This window comes from Panthera pardus, unplaced genomic scaffold (genome assembly GCF_024362965.1).
Source record: "Panthera pardus isolate Hobbes unplaced genomic scaffold, ASM2436296v1 HiC_scaffold_13, whole genome shotgun sequence".
Classification (NCBI taxonomy): domain Eukaryota; kingdom Metazoa; phylum Chordata; class Mammalia; order Carnivora; family Felidae; genus Panthera; species Panthera pardus.
This window is the reverse complement of record NW_026526688.1, coordinates 152,722,945-152,739,716: the sequence shown is the minus strand read 5'-3', so window position 1 is coordinate 152,739,716 and position 16,772 is coordinate 152,722,945. Positions and strand designations below refer to the sequence as shown.

At 33.1% G+C, this 16,772-nt stretch overlaps 1 protein-coding gene across 2 annotated transcripts in view; it reads right to left on the bottom strand.

Annotated features, from left to right (window-relative positions):
• TECRL (trans-2,3-enoyl-CoA reductase like) overlaps window positions 1-16,772 on the bottom strand; it is a 123,637-nt gene that overhangs the window by 89,062 nt on the left and 17,803 nt on the right. For both annotated transcript variants that reach the window (XM_053901512.1, XM_019468704.2), the window contains exon 2: window positions 7,758-7,809. In XM_053901512.1, the coding sequence (XP_053757487.1) occupies window positions 7,758-7,809 (52 nt within the window). The remainder of the gene's footprint in view (window positions 1-7,757; window positions 7,810-16,772) is intronic.

The window sequence follows — 16,772 nt, the reverse complement described above, 5'->3', positions numbered from 1 at the left end:
CTGTGATATTTTTAAATATTTGCTGCACAGGAATATCTTAGGATATTCATAACAAAGAATGACTATTTCATAAAAGTTAACTATATTTATTTTTCTTATTATGAATGTTAATGCAAGGTAACTACAGTAGGACATCCAAAGATATTATAAAGCACAATATTTGATAGCAACAGCTCTGTGACATCAGCTATAATAATTTCAACTTAAAAAATGAGAGTATAAAAATCAAGGATTCTCATATGGAACAAAAAGTCATTTATGTCTTGATAATTTAGCAAATATTTAAAAAAAATTTTTTTTAACGTTTATTTCTTTTTGAGACAGAGAGACAGAGCATGAACAGGGGAGGGTCAGAGAGAGAGGGAGACACAGAATCTGAAACAGGCTCCAGGCTCTGAGCTGTCAGCACAGAGCCTGACACGGGGCTCGAACTCACGGACCGTGAGATCGTGACCTGAGCCGAAGTCGGACGCTCAACTGACCAAGCCACCCAGGCGCCCCTAGCGAATTTTTTAAAGATAGAAAGATTATTCCAAGTAATATAAAGAGATATGAGCAAGCATGGGGTAAAGAATAGGGATTCTCTGCCTAAGAGAAAATTTAAACTTAATGAACAATTTTTTTTAAAGGGATTCAAATGTCCAAAGAACAACGATAAATGGTGCTATAATCATTGACAGAAAATATGAAATTTAACAAAGTGACATTCATTTGAAGGAGAAATAGAGGTTTTAAGTATCAAGGGGCAGTTATAGAGGCTCTGTGCCAAAAACTGGAAGGAAAACCAAATATATATTTCTTATTATAAAACAAAATATCACACATCCTAATTTATTTTGATAATTTCAAAAGAAACCTGATCTAGAAACACTAAAAAAGTATTTACTACTTGAAATTTTTTTAAAAAATAGAAAAGTATTAAAACTTTAGTCTCACATAAGAATCCAAAATATTTATGATGAATTATCTAGAAAGAAACTATTCATCAAGTATTTGTACACATGCTCACATGAATCAAAATTTTACATGGTTACTCTTGTCAATTGTGTACAAACTTTGATATAAGCTTTGAAAATACAAGTTATGATGTAACGTTAAAAACATTTTGGGAAAGTTATGTGATTTGTTACTGCATAAAGATTGGATCTCATTCAATATTCTTCAAATATTCACTGAATTTTATATCTCATCCAACGTTAAAACTGGTGTCTGAAAGGGCGGACTTACACTGGCCAACTCCATCTTGTTCTGTGTCCTTCACCTTGACCACACCTCCTCCCCTTGAGTAACCGCCTACTCACCTGCCTAACGGGACTCAGACCCTTCCCCAGCCAATCGGCTGAAGCCACAGCCATACCTCACCAACTGCCCCTAGACCCCAATAAAACCTTTGTCCTTTTGAAACTTGCTCTCTCTCCCGGGTATCTCACCGCTATGTTGGTGCAGGTAGGGGATTGAGCTGGAGCTAGCTCGAATAAAGGCTCTTTTGCTTTTACATCAGACTCGGTTCCCTGGTGGTATTTGGGGATCATGAATTCTGGGCATAACAGTGTCAACACAAAATGAACGAACTTTTTATAGTCTCTAAACATAAGAAAGAGAGCTTTATTTGCCCTAAGTTAGAATAGTGGTCTGGGAAACGTGCTCTTCACAGGGAAGAAAGTGTTCTGGAAAAGGAAGAATTTTTATAAAGTTACATACTTTTTAGCAAAAGCTCAAAAGCTTTTAAATTAGCATATAGGCAGGAATCACAAGTGTTAACATCAAGGAATGCAGGGAGTAATTGCACTGATTGTTATCTTAAGGACAAGATGGTTTTCCTTTAGGCTACTTATTTACAAAGCAAGTAGACAATGGATGCTTGATGGGCCATAAATCAGGCTTTTTGTTTAAACAAAGTTTATATACAGTCATATTGACTTCAAAAGAAATCTAAAATGGCTTCCCTTGTATATCAGATTTTTAGAGAGAGCTTTTGCCTCATCCATCTTAATTGTAATTATGATATTTACCTCCACCAAACAATCATAGAAGTCATCATTCACAATAAGTGGTTGATGATTAGTTTCTTTTTAGAGATTATGGATGATGTTGTAATAGCTTTCAGAGCACCTTATCTTGTGGTTGCAAATCACCCTTAACTACAAAATCAGTAAAAGTTTTTAAAAATTTGAAAAAAAAGATTTTTTTTTCTTTAAAAAAAAAGCTGTTTAGATGAAATTCTACCTTTATACAACTTTGTACGGCAATGGTATTTTCTAATTTCTGGTTTAGATTCCTTGGCTTCCTTCCTAAGATAAGTAATGATACAGCTCCAAAAGAATGTATTCACTAGACCTTTACTTTGACAAATCTTTAAATTATTTTTATTAATATATCTCCTGCTTTGTCCATGCTAACTATTGCATACATCTCACTTCTATGGAGGTCTAGACTACAGGAACTTAAATAATTTTGAGTATTATAAAGCATAACAAAATAACTTATAACATTCAGGCAGAATTTTTCCACTGGAATTTACTTGCCATTCTGGCAAATACTTTGTCAATTGATTAGATCTACAATATGGATTACATCATTACAGATTTACGTTAGTATACACACAGTTGGCTGTGGCTTTTTGTAAGTTCTATTATTTTTTAGAACATAAAATATTAAAAATTATTCTAATAAAGTCATATTATACCCCAAGAGAATATTAAATTTAACTTAAAATAAAGAAATCATGGAATAGTTGTTGAATTGAGTAACATGAAATAAGGTAAAGCTACTCAGATTATGTAACAGAGTTTTGTTTTGTTTTTAACATGGATGGTTTTTTAATCCTTTGAAATCTTAGAAAATATTCACATAGTTTTAGTCAGAGTGTCACCTGGACCTTGAATGATTCTTAATTTTTCAGCTCAGCTTTAACAACGAGGTTTAATTCTTTCTACACAATCTTAGTGAGAATATGAGAGTAAGTGAAGCACAACATATAGCATGATGATATTTGAGACTATAGGAGAGGCTTCAAGATACAATCAAGAACAATAATTACAAATGTGAGTAAAGAAATGTACGGAGGTAAAGAAAGACTAGTGGAGTATTGCAGCTGAGGCATTTCATGAATTTTTGTGCATTAAGAAATAGATAACTGTGTGTGTGCATATATATAATTGAAAGTTTTATCAGAATCACTTTTTCATGAAACCATTCCTCTTTTCCTCTTACCTTGCTGCTAATATTTTCATTGTAATTTTCTCCCTATTCAATATTTCTTTCACTAGTCTGAGGGCCATACTGTCTCCAGGGTAATCTAAAACATGACTCTTATAATACAGCAGAACTAAGAAATTAGAAACCCTGGGAGAGGAAAAGATAGTCATATACAGGACAAAAAAATCACAGTAAAGAAATTTTAAAATAGAACTAAGAAAAATGTAAAGCTGACACAAAGTCAGAGAAATAATAGGGAGACTAGAAATCAAGATCAGTCAAAACACCGAAGAGAACACAGAATAGAGATAAAAGACATATAAGGAGAACTCTCCCCTCAGGAAACCCAGTTCCTCTGATGAGTTTGGTTTTTTCTTTACAAGATTAGCAATTCCTATTTAACTGCAGGGTGTAAAAATAAACACCATTAGAAGTGTCGTAATAAAATATTTATTCGGTGTCAGAAAGTAAAGAAGTAAGTTTGAAAAAAAATCTAACAATTGTAGTTATAAATATATATATGTATATATATATATATATATACATATATATATATACATATATATATATGATTGTATATGATTGTTATGATTGGAATATATTTATGAAAATAAGGTATTTAATGTTATTGGGTTTTAAATATGCTAAATAAGGGTGCCTGAGTGCTTCAGTTGGGTAAGCATCCATCTTCGGCTCAGGTCATGATTTCATGGTTTATGGATTCAAGCCCCACATCAGGCTCTGTGCTGACAGCTCAGAGCCTGGAGCCTGCTTCAGATTCTGTGTCTCCCTCTCTCTGCCCCACACCCCCCGCCCCGGCCCCCACTCACACTGTCTCTGTCTGTGAAAATAAATAAACGTTAAAAAAATTTAATATGTTAAACATAAAATATTAAGGCAATCAACACATAACTTTGTTTTGTTTCATTTTTAGCATTGTAAAATTGTTAGTGTTAGCAACACTTTTTTGCTTGCTTTTTATTATTTGGTAAATATATTAAACATAATGTTCAGGGGCGCCTGGGTGGCGCAGTCGGTTAAGCGTCCGACTTCAGCCAGGTCACGATCTCGCGGTCCGTGAGTTCGAGCCCCGCGTCAGGCTCTGGGCTGATGGCTCGGAGCCTGGAGCCTGTTTCCGATTCTGTGTCTCCCTCTCTCTCTGCCCCTCCCCCGTTCATGCTCTGTCTCTCTCTGTCCCAAAAATAAATAAAAAAAACAAAAAAACAAAAAAAACATAATGTTCAATTTAATTGACTAACAGATAATTCTCTGTAATGTAATTAGCAAAAATTGTGTTTTTGTGCTTTGTAAAACTTGAAGACCAATGCTTTTTTTGAAATAGAGTATAATGAATGCAAATTGCTTGAATATTATATTTCTTTTTTTATTGCAGTATGATTGACACATAATATTATATAAGCTTTAGGTATACAACATAGTGACTCAATACTTACATGTATTATGAAATAATCATCACAATATATAAAGTTACCACCTGTCACCATACAATGTTTTTACAATATTATTGACTATTACCTGTGCTGTATACCACATCCCCATGTCTTATTTATTTCATAAATACAAGATTGTACCTCTTAATCTCTTTCACCTGTTTTGTTCATCCCTCTGGCAACCATCAGTTTGTTTTCTGTATTTGAGTCTCCTGTTTTGGTGTGTTTGTTCATTTGTTTTGGTTTTTAGCTTTTAAAGTGAATCATATGCTGAAATCATATGGTATTTGTCTTTGTCTGACTTCTCTCACTTAGCTTAATACTCTTTTAGGTCTACCCAGAGATAAACAGACCATTGTTACAAATAGATATTCTTTTTTAATGGCTGAGGAATATTCCTGTGTGTGTGTGTGTGTGTGTGTGTGTGTGTGTGTGAGTCTGTATGTGAGTAGCATATCTTTTCTATCCATCATCTACTTGGATACTTAGGTGGACACTTATGCTCTCATATCTTGGCTATTATAAATAATGCTGTGTAAACATAGGGGTGCATTTATCTTTTTGAATTAGCACTTTTATTTAGATAATACAGATAAGTGGAATTATTGGATCATAGAGTATTTCTATTTTTTCTATTTTTAATTTTTCACAGAACCTCTGTATTATTTTTCACAGTTGTTACACCAGTTTACATTCCCACCGACAGGGCATGAGGGTTCCCTTTACCCTAAATCCTCACCAACACTTTTTATTTCTTGTCTTTTTGATAATAGCCATTCTCAGAGATATGAGGTGATGACATTGTGGTTGTAATTTACATTGCCTTCATAATTAGTGACATTGAGCATTTTTTTCATGTTGGCTACATATAATAAATGCAAAATTACTGAATATTATTTTTCTTTAAGTGATGGGCTACTTTTGATATTAACAGTAATTTTTAAAAAGTGAAAAAGTCACAGTTTACATAAAGTTGTTAAAGATTAGAACTATGCCTAGGAAAACGAGTAAAATAATAATCATCAAGAAATCCTCAAGTCTTGATATAGCTATTAAAACTAATCACATTATTGTCATATTTTTTAATTATCCAGTTCTGATACTGGACATTTCTAAGATTTTTCATAAACTACTTAACTTCACTTATTACTAGAAGTAGGCTCTGGACCACCTAAGTACAGAATTTCTGGTTCAAACATTTTAACATTTCTAGTAACTGTTATGTATGTCTATATATATTATAGACTATTATAAAAGGAATCAGAAAATAGTAATCAAGATAACTTCACATTCCTTCTACACGTGCATTAGCTTTTGATTCTTTTCTTCATTTCCAGACAATAATAGAAATCATATATTTATTATGTTGTTATTATTATTATTATTATTATTATTTTTAATGTTTATTTATTTTTGAGACAGAGAGAGACAGAGCATGAACGGGGGAGGGTCAGAGAGAGAGGGAGACACAGAATCCGAAGCAGGCTCCAGGCTCTGAGCTGTCAGCACAGAGCCGGATGCGGGGCTCGAACTCACAGACCGTGAGATCATGACCTGAGCCGAAGTCGGATGCTTAACCGACTGAGCCACCCAGGCGCCTCATGTTGTTATTATTAACTTAAATACAAGCATTTTTCTTGCAACTTTCTACATTATAGTAATAACATAATTTTCAAGTGTCTTTTCACTCACTGCTAGAATCTAAACTTTCTGAAACCACCTTATTAGAGAAGTTTAGTCTAAGTCTTTCCAAAGATGAAAGTTCAATTACTAGTTTGAGATCCATATTTTATGTGAAGACAGGAATAACCCAAAACAAATTCATTAATATATAAATAAAGAAATGCTTGTGTAAATAACGGGATAACATGGCTAACATAATGGTAGGTGATAAGGCACAAATTTGGAGTTTGAGAATTTTTTCAATAATTTAGAAGTAGCATAAATATACAGGGAATTTTATCATGCTACAAGTTAGAAAATTAATTCCATGACAAATCTTTGCACTTTGCACTGTTCTCTTTTCCTTACCATAATCCTTTTGTGGCTTATTTCTGCATACTCAAATCTTACATGTCTTTGTGGTGAATATTAAAACTTACCTTCTTGAAGAATTTTTAACGGGTTAAGCATATTTCAAATAATTCTATTCCATACTGTATATGCTTTCTATTCCTATTAAAAATTCTACCTATTTTACGCTGAGGTATTTTTAAATAGTTTAAAGCATTAAATTGTAAACTTTAAGAATATTTTCAGAAAAGAAATAGTGCCCAACTAAATACAAGACATTGAAAATGTTCACTAGCAAAAACCATACAGTGTAAAATACCAAGGATGAACTCTAATATAAACTACAGACTTTGGGAAATAATGAGGTGTCAGTGTAGGCTCACAGATTGTAACAAATACCCTATTCTGATGTGAAATGTTGATAGGGGAGGCTGTGCATGTGTGACACCTGAGGGTATATAAGAACTCTGTATTCTGCTTAGTTTTGCTATGTATCTAAAACTGCTTTAAAATTAGAGTATATAAAAAGTGCCTCCTAGTAATTATAGACACGTTCACTATGTTTAAGTTATGAGTAAACTTTACTGGAAAGGTTTAAAAATAAAACCTGAATTTGAACAAACCTCATATAAATATTTCCAGTAATAATGAAACCTTTAATTAGGTAAATTTAGCTATTAATAAAATTAAATAGTATAATTTTAATTTATTGTATAAAGAGTTCCTTTGTGGAATAGATTTGACCAGTATAAACACACCCAGTAAAACTTTTGTTCAGTATTTTGTTTACATATAAATACTTTTTATCAGTTAAGAATTCTCATATATAGGATGTTTTCTGTTTTAATAAATATGTTCAAATATAAAAGAGAAAATAATTTTGTGAAAAACTAAAACTATTGTGGATAAGAGAGTTAGATATGAAAACACAGTATTTATAGTCAAGAAGTATTTACCATATTATTTCTGAATTTCATGTAAAATTATGGTTTCCATACACCCTTTCTATCATAACATTGAACTTATTTTTACAGATAAATTTGAACCAAATTGAGAAAACTGTAACATAAATTCTAGATTATATATAAAACTTACATGCTTTGTGGAATTTTTGTTTAACATCATGAATAGTAGATGTTTGTATCACCTGAAAAGAAAAAGAAAACATATAGAAAGAATTGTAAGAAAAAAGTATCTATTTGTTTGCTATATATTTGAGAAGAAAACATAAAATAATAAAGTGTAAAATGATTATGAAATAACTAGTGTGTTTTGTTTGGCTTTTTAGTCACTACTGCTTTGACAACCTTGAAATATTGAGTCAATATGCCTTTTCGTAAATTTTTTTTTGTACATAGCAATAATGGTGGTATTGTATGAGTTTATCCAAGTGTTTGTCTCTAAAATATATTTTTTAATCATCTCTGCCCATAATATTCAATTTCTGGCTCCCAAACTGATGAGAATCTCAATTAAAATATGAATAAATATACAAGATAGAAGGTAAAAAGGTATATAGCAGAGGGCTTCAGCATATGAAATTGATGTATGTGGGCAAAGAGGGAAATGTTTATTTCAGCATATCATCAGAAAAAAAATCCTATCCAAGCCCCCTCGTTAGTTATGTTATTAAAACCCCCAACCAAAATTGCTATAGGTCCATCGAAATTCATGTTAGATATATTATTTGGATTCATCAGAATTGCAAAACTCATGAGGATGAGAGTTCTATTTAAACACCTCAAGCCATCACATTTTTTGACTGTCTGACTTGGTTCACATCAAACTTGCAAACAAATTTCCCTCTGCATCTGGTTCCTTATGAAAAAAAACCCAAAACACTTCAAAGTCTACAGCAAAGGACATATTCACGATCATATAAGAAGATATATTTCCTTTCTCAAAACACATATAGAAAACTGTTAATGATTTATTTTATTGCTGCATTAAAATCTTATAGCTGTTGTGAGAAGTGAAGTGAAAAATAAAAGTGCATGAAGGGTGGCCCATAATAATACCCCAGACAGTTCTTATTAACATTGTATTATATTTAATATTTAATTAAACATTAAATGTATAACAAGGAATGCATTTATTTTACCATAATCCACTCTGATTAATACACCTATAACCATGGTATCCTATACTATTCATAGAAATTTTTTTTCTGATTTCTTCTACATATATGATCCACTAAATAAAAAAGTTCTAAGATTTAATCACTGAATGATGATACTAATCCCCATTTTGGATATGCTATATGTAACAAAAGCCCTTACAGAAGCTGTGTGTAAAATAAAATTTCAAATATTTTATAATACTGCTCTTGCTTGGAAGATAATAGAAAATATTTGTAAACCAGTTTTTAGAGAGGGCAATGAATAGACACGTGAATATATCATATTTTAATTTTGATAATTTGACTTTTATATTTGAATTACATTTTATAAAACATGGAGCTTTGTTTTAACATTGTTCATTGTTTTATCTCACAGTTTCCTGGGTTCCTCTGATAAGGATGCCTAAAATCCGCATACTATTTTCTAGAGTAACTAATACTTGTCCACCACACATTTCAAGGGCCGTCTAATAAGGAAAAACAAATAATTTTCATGATCAATAGCTCCTCAATTAGAGTTTGCTGTTGCTCTGCTATCACTTTATGAAGGCATATGATCTTGTGTTTACAGGCTGATTGTTCCGACAATCACATCCTTGAAAAGAATGACCCGGTGTTATTTTAGTCCGTGTTTCAACATTTAGTGCACCAGAGAGCATACAGTAAAGTTTAAGCCACTTTTGTTGAAATAAAAAATAAAGCTGTGAGTATAAAGTTATATAGAAACAGATTTTTTTTAGTTTATTTATTTATTTTGAGAAAGACAGAGACAGGGTAAGCAGGGGAGGGACAGAGAGAGAGAGAGAGAGAGGGAGATAGAGAATCCCAAGCGGGCTGTGCTAGCACAAAGCCTGACTCTGGGCTCAAACACAGGAAACTGTGAGATCATGACCTGAGCTGAAACCAAGAGTCAGAGGCTCAACCAATTGAGCCAACCAGGTGTCCCCCAAACAGAAGGTTTTTAATTCGGTATGAAATCTTTCTCAAGTAGATTTCCGTGGAAACTTCTATGCTTTCCTTCAAGTATAATCACTTAAGTAAAAATCTAATTTGATATGTGCATTTTTTTCTCTGAATTTGCAAATTTTCAAGACTAAAATGATATTCTCCTGAAGGAAACCTACATGTGGAAATGGATTTTTTTGCAAGCTTTTAACCAAGTTTGTAATTTACTTTCCAATTTTAAAAATGACATTTGACTTTCACATGTTAGAAAAATGCTGATTTTGAATACATCTTTGAGAACTGCCCTATATGGAGCAATTTTAGTCAAATACAGAAGAAAAAAAATAATTAACTATTAAATGATCCAGACAGCAATGCTCAATTAGCCACAAGACTGTGTTTGAGCAACTCCTCCAGTCCTTCAGCTGCACTCGGAGCACAAAGAGAAGATAAGATGATAATTAACAGAGCATATAAGACGTTCTGATTACTAAAACTGATGTCTCTGTAGCTCCATCAGGAAGTTTATTCATAATAACTTCTACTTTTTAGCCAGTTTTAATACCTCTTAAAAAGGATGAACTATCATCACAATAATTTATTCCTTTTATAAATCACAATTGATTGTGCAGATGGGACACATAAGTATTCCGACATCTGAAATCCTGAAATTCCCTTCATTAATGTTTCTCTCTCATTAGAGAAAATTAATCTTAAAATGTTAAGTAGACAAGGTAAATGGTGTTTGTTAGTTGAATGAAATATTTATTTCTAAATTTCAAGTGATCATGATTGAGTTTTGGGTCATTATCCTTTATCCAACAATTTAAATTGATGGTTAGTTGGAAAAAGCTTTTCACGTTCAAGTGAAATCTAGGATTTGTTTGAATTTGCCCCCTACAAAGATACTGCATTATTTCACACACCAAAAAAAACCTATTTTTGTACTATTGCTACTTTTTAGAACTATATTTCAGCTACTTTCTCAGGAACTCCTTGAAATGAACCGATGTCTTCAGAATACTGTTTATCCTGCTTAAAGAATGAAAATTAAGGGAGAAGGAAAAACAACAACCTCTTTGAAATTCATTTGACTGTAATTGCAATGTGCAAACCAAAATTTGTCAGTAAACTTTGTTTAGAAAAGAAATGTGTCCAATGGTAAAGACACAGAAAAACAGAATAAAAGATAAAATGAATCGAAATGAATAGATGCTGAGGCATGAAAATACACACACACGCACACACACACACGCACACACACACACACACACACACACACACGATATCTAGTGCAGGGTAGCTAAATGGCACGAGCTTTCCATCCCTGGTTTTTGAGACATAAGAAAGAATACTAGCCTGAAGAATCAATTTTTAGATTGGTTAATTCAGGAAAGTGCAAAATATGCCTCTAAGCATTTCCATTAGAAGGTTTTACATTAGTAAATGGAATAGGTACTTGCATATATTGCATATATTTTACTCAGAGTGGACAGGGAGTTTTCAGAGTAAACAAATATTATTTTACTAAAAAGTAATCTTCAGATTGTAACTAAAATACAAATTTTTAATTTAAAACTTTTCAGCTGTATTGAGGTATAATTGACAGATTAAATGGTAAGATAAAATGTACCACGTAATGATTTGATATACTTGTACACTGTTAAAGAAGATAATTAACACATGTATCAGCTCACTTTTTTTTTGTCTTTACTGAGGACATTTAAGTTCTACTCTCTTAGCTTATTTCAATTACATGATACGGGGTCATCACCTATAGTCCTCAGGTTATATAAAAGATTCTCTGACTTTATTCATCGTATAACTGAAATTTTGTACCGTTTTACCAATCTGTCCTTATTTCCCCTACCTGTCGCCCCAGCTCCTGGCAAGAGCTTTTCTACTCTCTGTTCTATGAGTTCACTTTTTAAAATTCCATATATAAATAATACCGTACAGTATTTGTCTTTCTCTGTCTGACTTATTTAACTTAGCATAATGCCCTCCAGCTTTATCCATGTCATTGTAAATCACAAAATTTCTTTTTTTGGTTAGTAGAAAATATTTCATTATATCATATATACATACAGGGTTCAGGGTTCCCTTCACTCCACATCCTGGCCAACTCTTGTTATCTTTTGTGTTTGTGAAGATAGCCATTTTAACAGTTCCAAGGTGATATCTCATTGTGGTTTTAATTTGCATTTGCCTGATAATTAGTGATGATGGGCATCTTTTCATGTGTCTGTCGACAATGTATATGTTTTCTTTGGAAAAAAATACTTGTTTTTAACTGCTTTGCCCATTTTTATATCAGGTTATTTGTTCTTTTGCTTTGAGTGGTATGAACTCCTTGTATATTTTGTATATAAACCCCTTATTGGATATGTGGTTTGCAAATGTTTTCTCCCATTCCATACATTGCCTTTTTATTTTGTTGATGATTTCCCTAAGTTTGATATAGTCCCGCCTTACAGCTTTAAGTGGAAGAGGAAAAAAAATGACAATAACATAGAAAATCTTTATCTTTGTTGTAAGTTTTTCTAATGATAAAAGGACCTTTAATAAAGAACTGACAAAATCAAGAAATGATTTCTATTATTTAAATTATCTTTTTAAAAAGATTTACTCATTTTAATTCAAGTTTAATTGAACATACTTTCAAAATAGGTTGCACCACAAATAGTGGTTTAAAACAACACATGCTTATTTTTCACACACACCACAGTATATTACAGACTGGCTGATGGATCCACTGTGCACTTTCCTCTCTCTGGGATCTATACTGACAAAGCCGACATCGTACAGAACATTGCTTATTTCCAAGGCAGAAGTTAAAAAAAAAAAAAAAAGTGGTGAAATTAGATTATGTTCTGAAAGCTTCCCTCAGGAAATAAATGCATGCCTTTCACCTTCATTTCACAGCACAAATAAGTTACTTCGAAGAAGTAGGTAAATTTAATTTTACCTATTTCCTGTGTTGAGAATGAGCCAAAGTTCTTAATAAACAACACTAACATTTACCAGAGTTTACCTTTCTGGTCATCAAATATTTGGTCCTCTGTCCCTTACATTCAAAATACACACACTGTGTCCTCATGTATCTATCTACCCTCTTGATAGATAGGTATAGATATAGAAATGTAGGTATGTTATATATTACAGATTTCAAATAGTGTTGCATATATCTGTATATATAATAGTAGTTGGAAAATACAGGTCCCTTTAGTGTGTGGGGGAAAGGGGGTTAGGACTCGAAATATAATTTTAGTTTCCCTTCTTCACATAAGGTCTATACTTTCTATACTTGACCAAGACATTAGTTTTCTGGGCATATGAAAGAAATAAAAATAGTCATATCATGAGATGTTAAATCAATGTAAGATCAACTCTTTTGTTTCTTTTTCAATTTTTTTTTTCTTTTTTTCTTAATTCTAGTTAGTCAATATACAGTGTTATATTAGCTTCAGGTATACAATATAGTGATCTAACACTGTCATAGAATATTAGCTATTTTGTTATGTGAATTATAAAATTACCTCCATCACCAATGTGCCACACTGTGTCTAGTGTCCATAAAATCATGGCTGCAGAGAATAATCAAAATTTCTTTTCCACTGAATATGGCAGGCAGCTTAGCCGCTGTTCCTCACGGTATAAAGTGGCAACTATGACCGGCTGATGGGTCTACTGTGCATTTTCCTCACTCTGGGATATACACTGATGAAGCCAACATCATATGGAACATTGCTTATTTCCAAGGCAGATTCTAACAACATCATTCTCCCCATTACTGTAGAGCTAGTATTTTTTAAAAAATAACTTTTATCAATTTCTTTCAAAAGTAGTCGTGCAGGATATAGGCTTTTAGAGCGTACTTTTCTCACAGGCTTAAATGCAGAAAAGGCAACCATATAATTTATAATCACAATGGAGACAATTTTAAGTGTACACAAAATGTTATCATTAAATCCACCAGGAAACTGGGATAAAAAGTATGATATGGGTAGTAGTTGTACCACTTCTCTCCTGGACGTAAAGTGTCCTACTATGGACCTCAAAGAAACTGAATGTTATTGAAACCTAGAATTTAGGTCAACTTCAATTTCCCATTTGTTGTTCTATCCCCTATTACTTTGATATAAATTACCATTTTTCATCACTGAAGTGTGTTTGCCAGCTAGTGCTATATTGTAATTAAATCTTTTATCTCATTTTTGTTTTAAATTCATATGTAATGGAGAAACAACTTTGAAAGCCATTAGGAATAATGCTAGCCGTCATAAGTAACATCAATGAATGCGCAATTAGAGTCCAACACAATTCCAAGACCTTTACCTTTCTTCAATAATTTAAATCACACACCATCTTTATGGCTTTAGATATAATACTATTATTTTCATTTTACATATAAGAAAACTGTGACTCCAAGAGGTTAAGTAATTTGTCTGGGTGACACAGCTAACAAGTGTACAAGAATGGACTTTGAGTGCAAATAGCCCGGTTCAAACCTCATTCTTTACCATGGTACACCACGTAGTGGAGGCAGATAGAAAAGGTGAAGGTAGGGGCTGGAGGAAAATGTAATGAGTATTTGCCATTGTAGGCACTACTTTAAGGTCTATACAGGGAGGCACCGGAACATTGTAAACAATCTTATGAAGTAATGACACTGAGAATTTTTTTTTTTTAGAGAGAGTGTGTGCACATGCATGTAACCAGGGGCAGAGAGAGAGAGAGAATCTAAAGCAGGTCCCCATCCCCCCGTGCACTCTTAGTGCAGAGCCACCTGCATCCCAAGAATTGTGAAATCATGACCTGAGCTGAAATCAAGACTTGGATAGTCAAACCCCTGAGCCACCCAGGTACCCTGACACAGACTTTCTAAAAAATTAGGAAACTGTGGTCATGAAATATGAACGTCTTTCAAAAGTTATACAACTGATAAATTAACTAATATGGGTTAAAAAAAACTTGACAAAATGTTCACTATCATGTATTGCAGTTTATAATATTTATTCCAAGCATTATAGCTTAGATATTTATTATTGTTAATTAAAAACAAGTCAATTATTATCCATTATACAAATACAAATCATATTTGTATTTATTTTATTAACATGAAATACAAAATGCAATAAAGAAAGGATCCAAGCTAACAACAAATATGATATGGCAAATATGTGTGTTGCTTGCTGTTTCATTTAAAAAAATATTAATTGAGCACCAACTATGCACCAGTAACCTTTGTGTGTGTCAGAGTGAAAAAACTACCTCTCTCTCTTTCTCTTTCTCTAGTTCTGTTTTAAAATAATAGCTAGCATTTACATAGTGTCTTATATGTACTGGGTACTTTTCTAAACAGTTGCTCATTTAAATTCCTAACAACCCAGAGTAAGGTACCGTTATCCCCATTTGACAGAGAGGAGACTGATTCACTCCAATGTTAAGAGATCTGTGTTCTAGGAGCCCCTGGATGGCTCAGTTGGTTAAGCAACCTACTTCAGCTCAGGTCATGATATCATGGCTCATGAGTTCAAGCCCAGTGTTGGGCTTGGTCCTGACAGCTCAGAGCCTGGAGCCTGCTTCAAATTCTGTTTTTCCCTCTCTCTCTACCCCTACTCCGCTTGTGCTCTGTCTCTCTCTCTCTCTCAAAAATAAATAAGCCTTAAAAAAATTAAGAAAAAGAGATTTGTGTCCTGTCACACAGCCAATAAGAAGCAAACATTAAATGTATGCAGGGGTTAAATGTACACAGTCTTACACCTGAATATACTTTCTAAAATACTGTGGCATAATGGCACACACTGAACTAATATTTAATTGTAACCAATTTTCAAGAAATGAGACAGACAATTAAGAAATACATATGTAATATATTGAGGGTGATAAGTTCTAAGAAAAAAAACATAAAAGAGGTAAGAGATCAGAATGATGGAAAGAAGAAACATGATTCTGTTAGGGAGGTAAAGTTATGAGCAAAGGCTTAAGCTACAAAGCAAACTATGCAGATAGATTGAAGAAGATTCTTTCAGACAGAGGTAACATCAAAGACACAGACCCTGAGGGATCACTATATCAAGATTATTTGAGAAACAGCAAGTAGGCCAATGTGTTTGGAGCAGAGTGAGTTAGGGACAGCTTGGTTAAAGGCATGACCAGAGAGAGAAATGAGAGTGGGAAGATAATGAATAACCTTTTAGAATATGGAAGAGTAGCTTGGATTTTCTTCTGAGTGATATACGTAGCTGTTGGAGGGTTTTCATCAGAGGAGTGACATGATGTAACTCTTAGAAGAATCGATCTGGTTTCCGTAAATTTAACAGACTCTAGGTGACAAAATGATAATGCAAAAATAAAATGATTTCATCTATAATAACAAATTCCAAATTCAGTATCTGGTGATACTGTGGAACATGTATGGGCTATAATTACAGGTGATACAAATTATACTATATTTACTGTTTTGCTACATATATTGTGTATCATATATTGTGTATCTGTAGATCAGTCTGTATGTTAGAAGCGATGATGATTTGAAGTAGGATGGTAAAGTTCAGAGAGGGGATATATTATGTATAGAATAAAATGATTTTACTGATTACTTGAATGTAGTACAAATAGGGAGAAATTTTAGAGAATTGAAGCAGAATGATAAACTGTGTTAAGGCGAAACTTTCACTGTCAGCTCATTAAATAATTAGCTCCACACATGAATTCTCTACTGATAGAGACACTTCGATCATCTTGCAATCACTTGCTGAGTGTGGTGTCTTCAGTCTCCCAAATGAATAACCATGAGGCAACAGCAGGGGCGCATCTGAAAAAATAGCACATTCCGTCACCCATGCATTATGTATGATAGGACTCCACGTGTTGGTCCTTCCTCTTAGGATGAATGTGATGGTGGATGATGTGGGTAATTAGAAGAGATGTAATCTGGCAGAAGGGGTATCATGTCATTGTGTGCAGAAGCAAAGCTAAGTGGTTAGTCCAGGTTTCTGTCTATTACAGCACAATACAGACCCAAAAAGAAATAGCCTAAA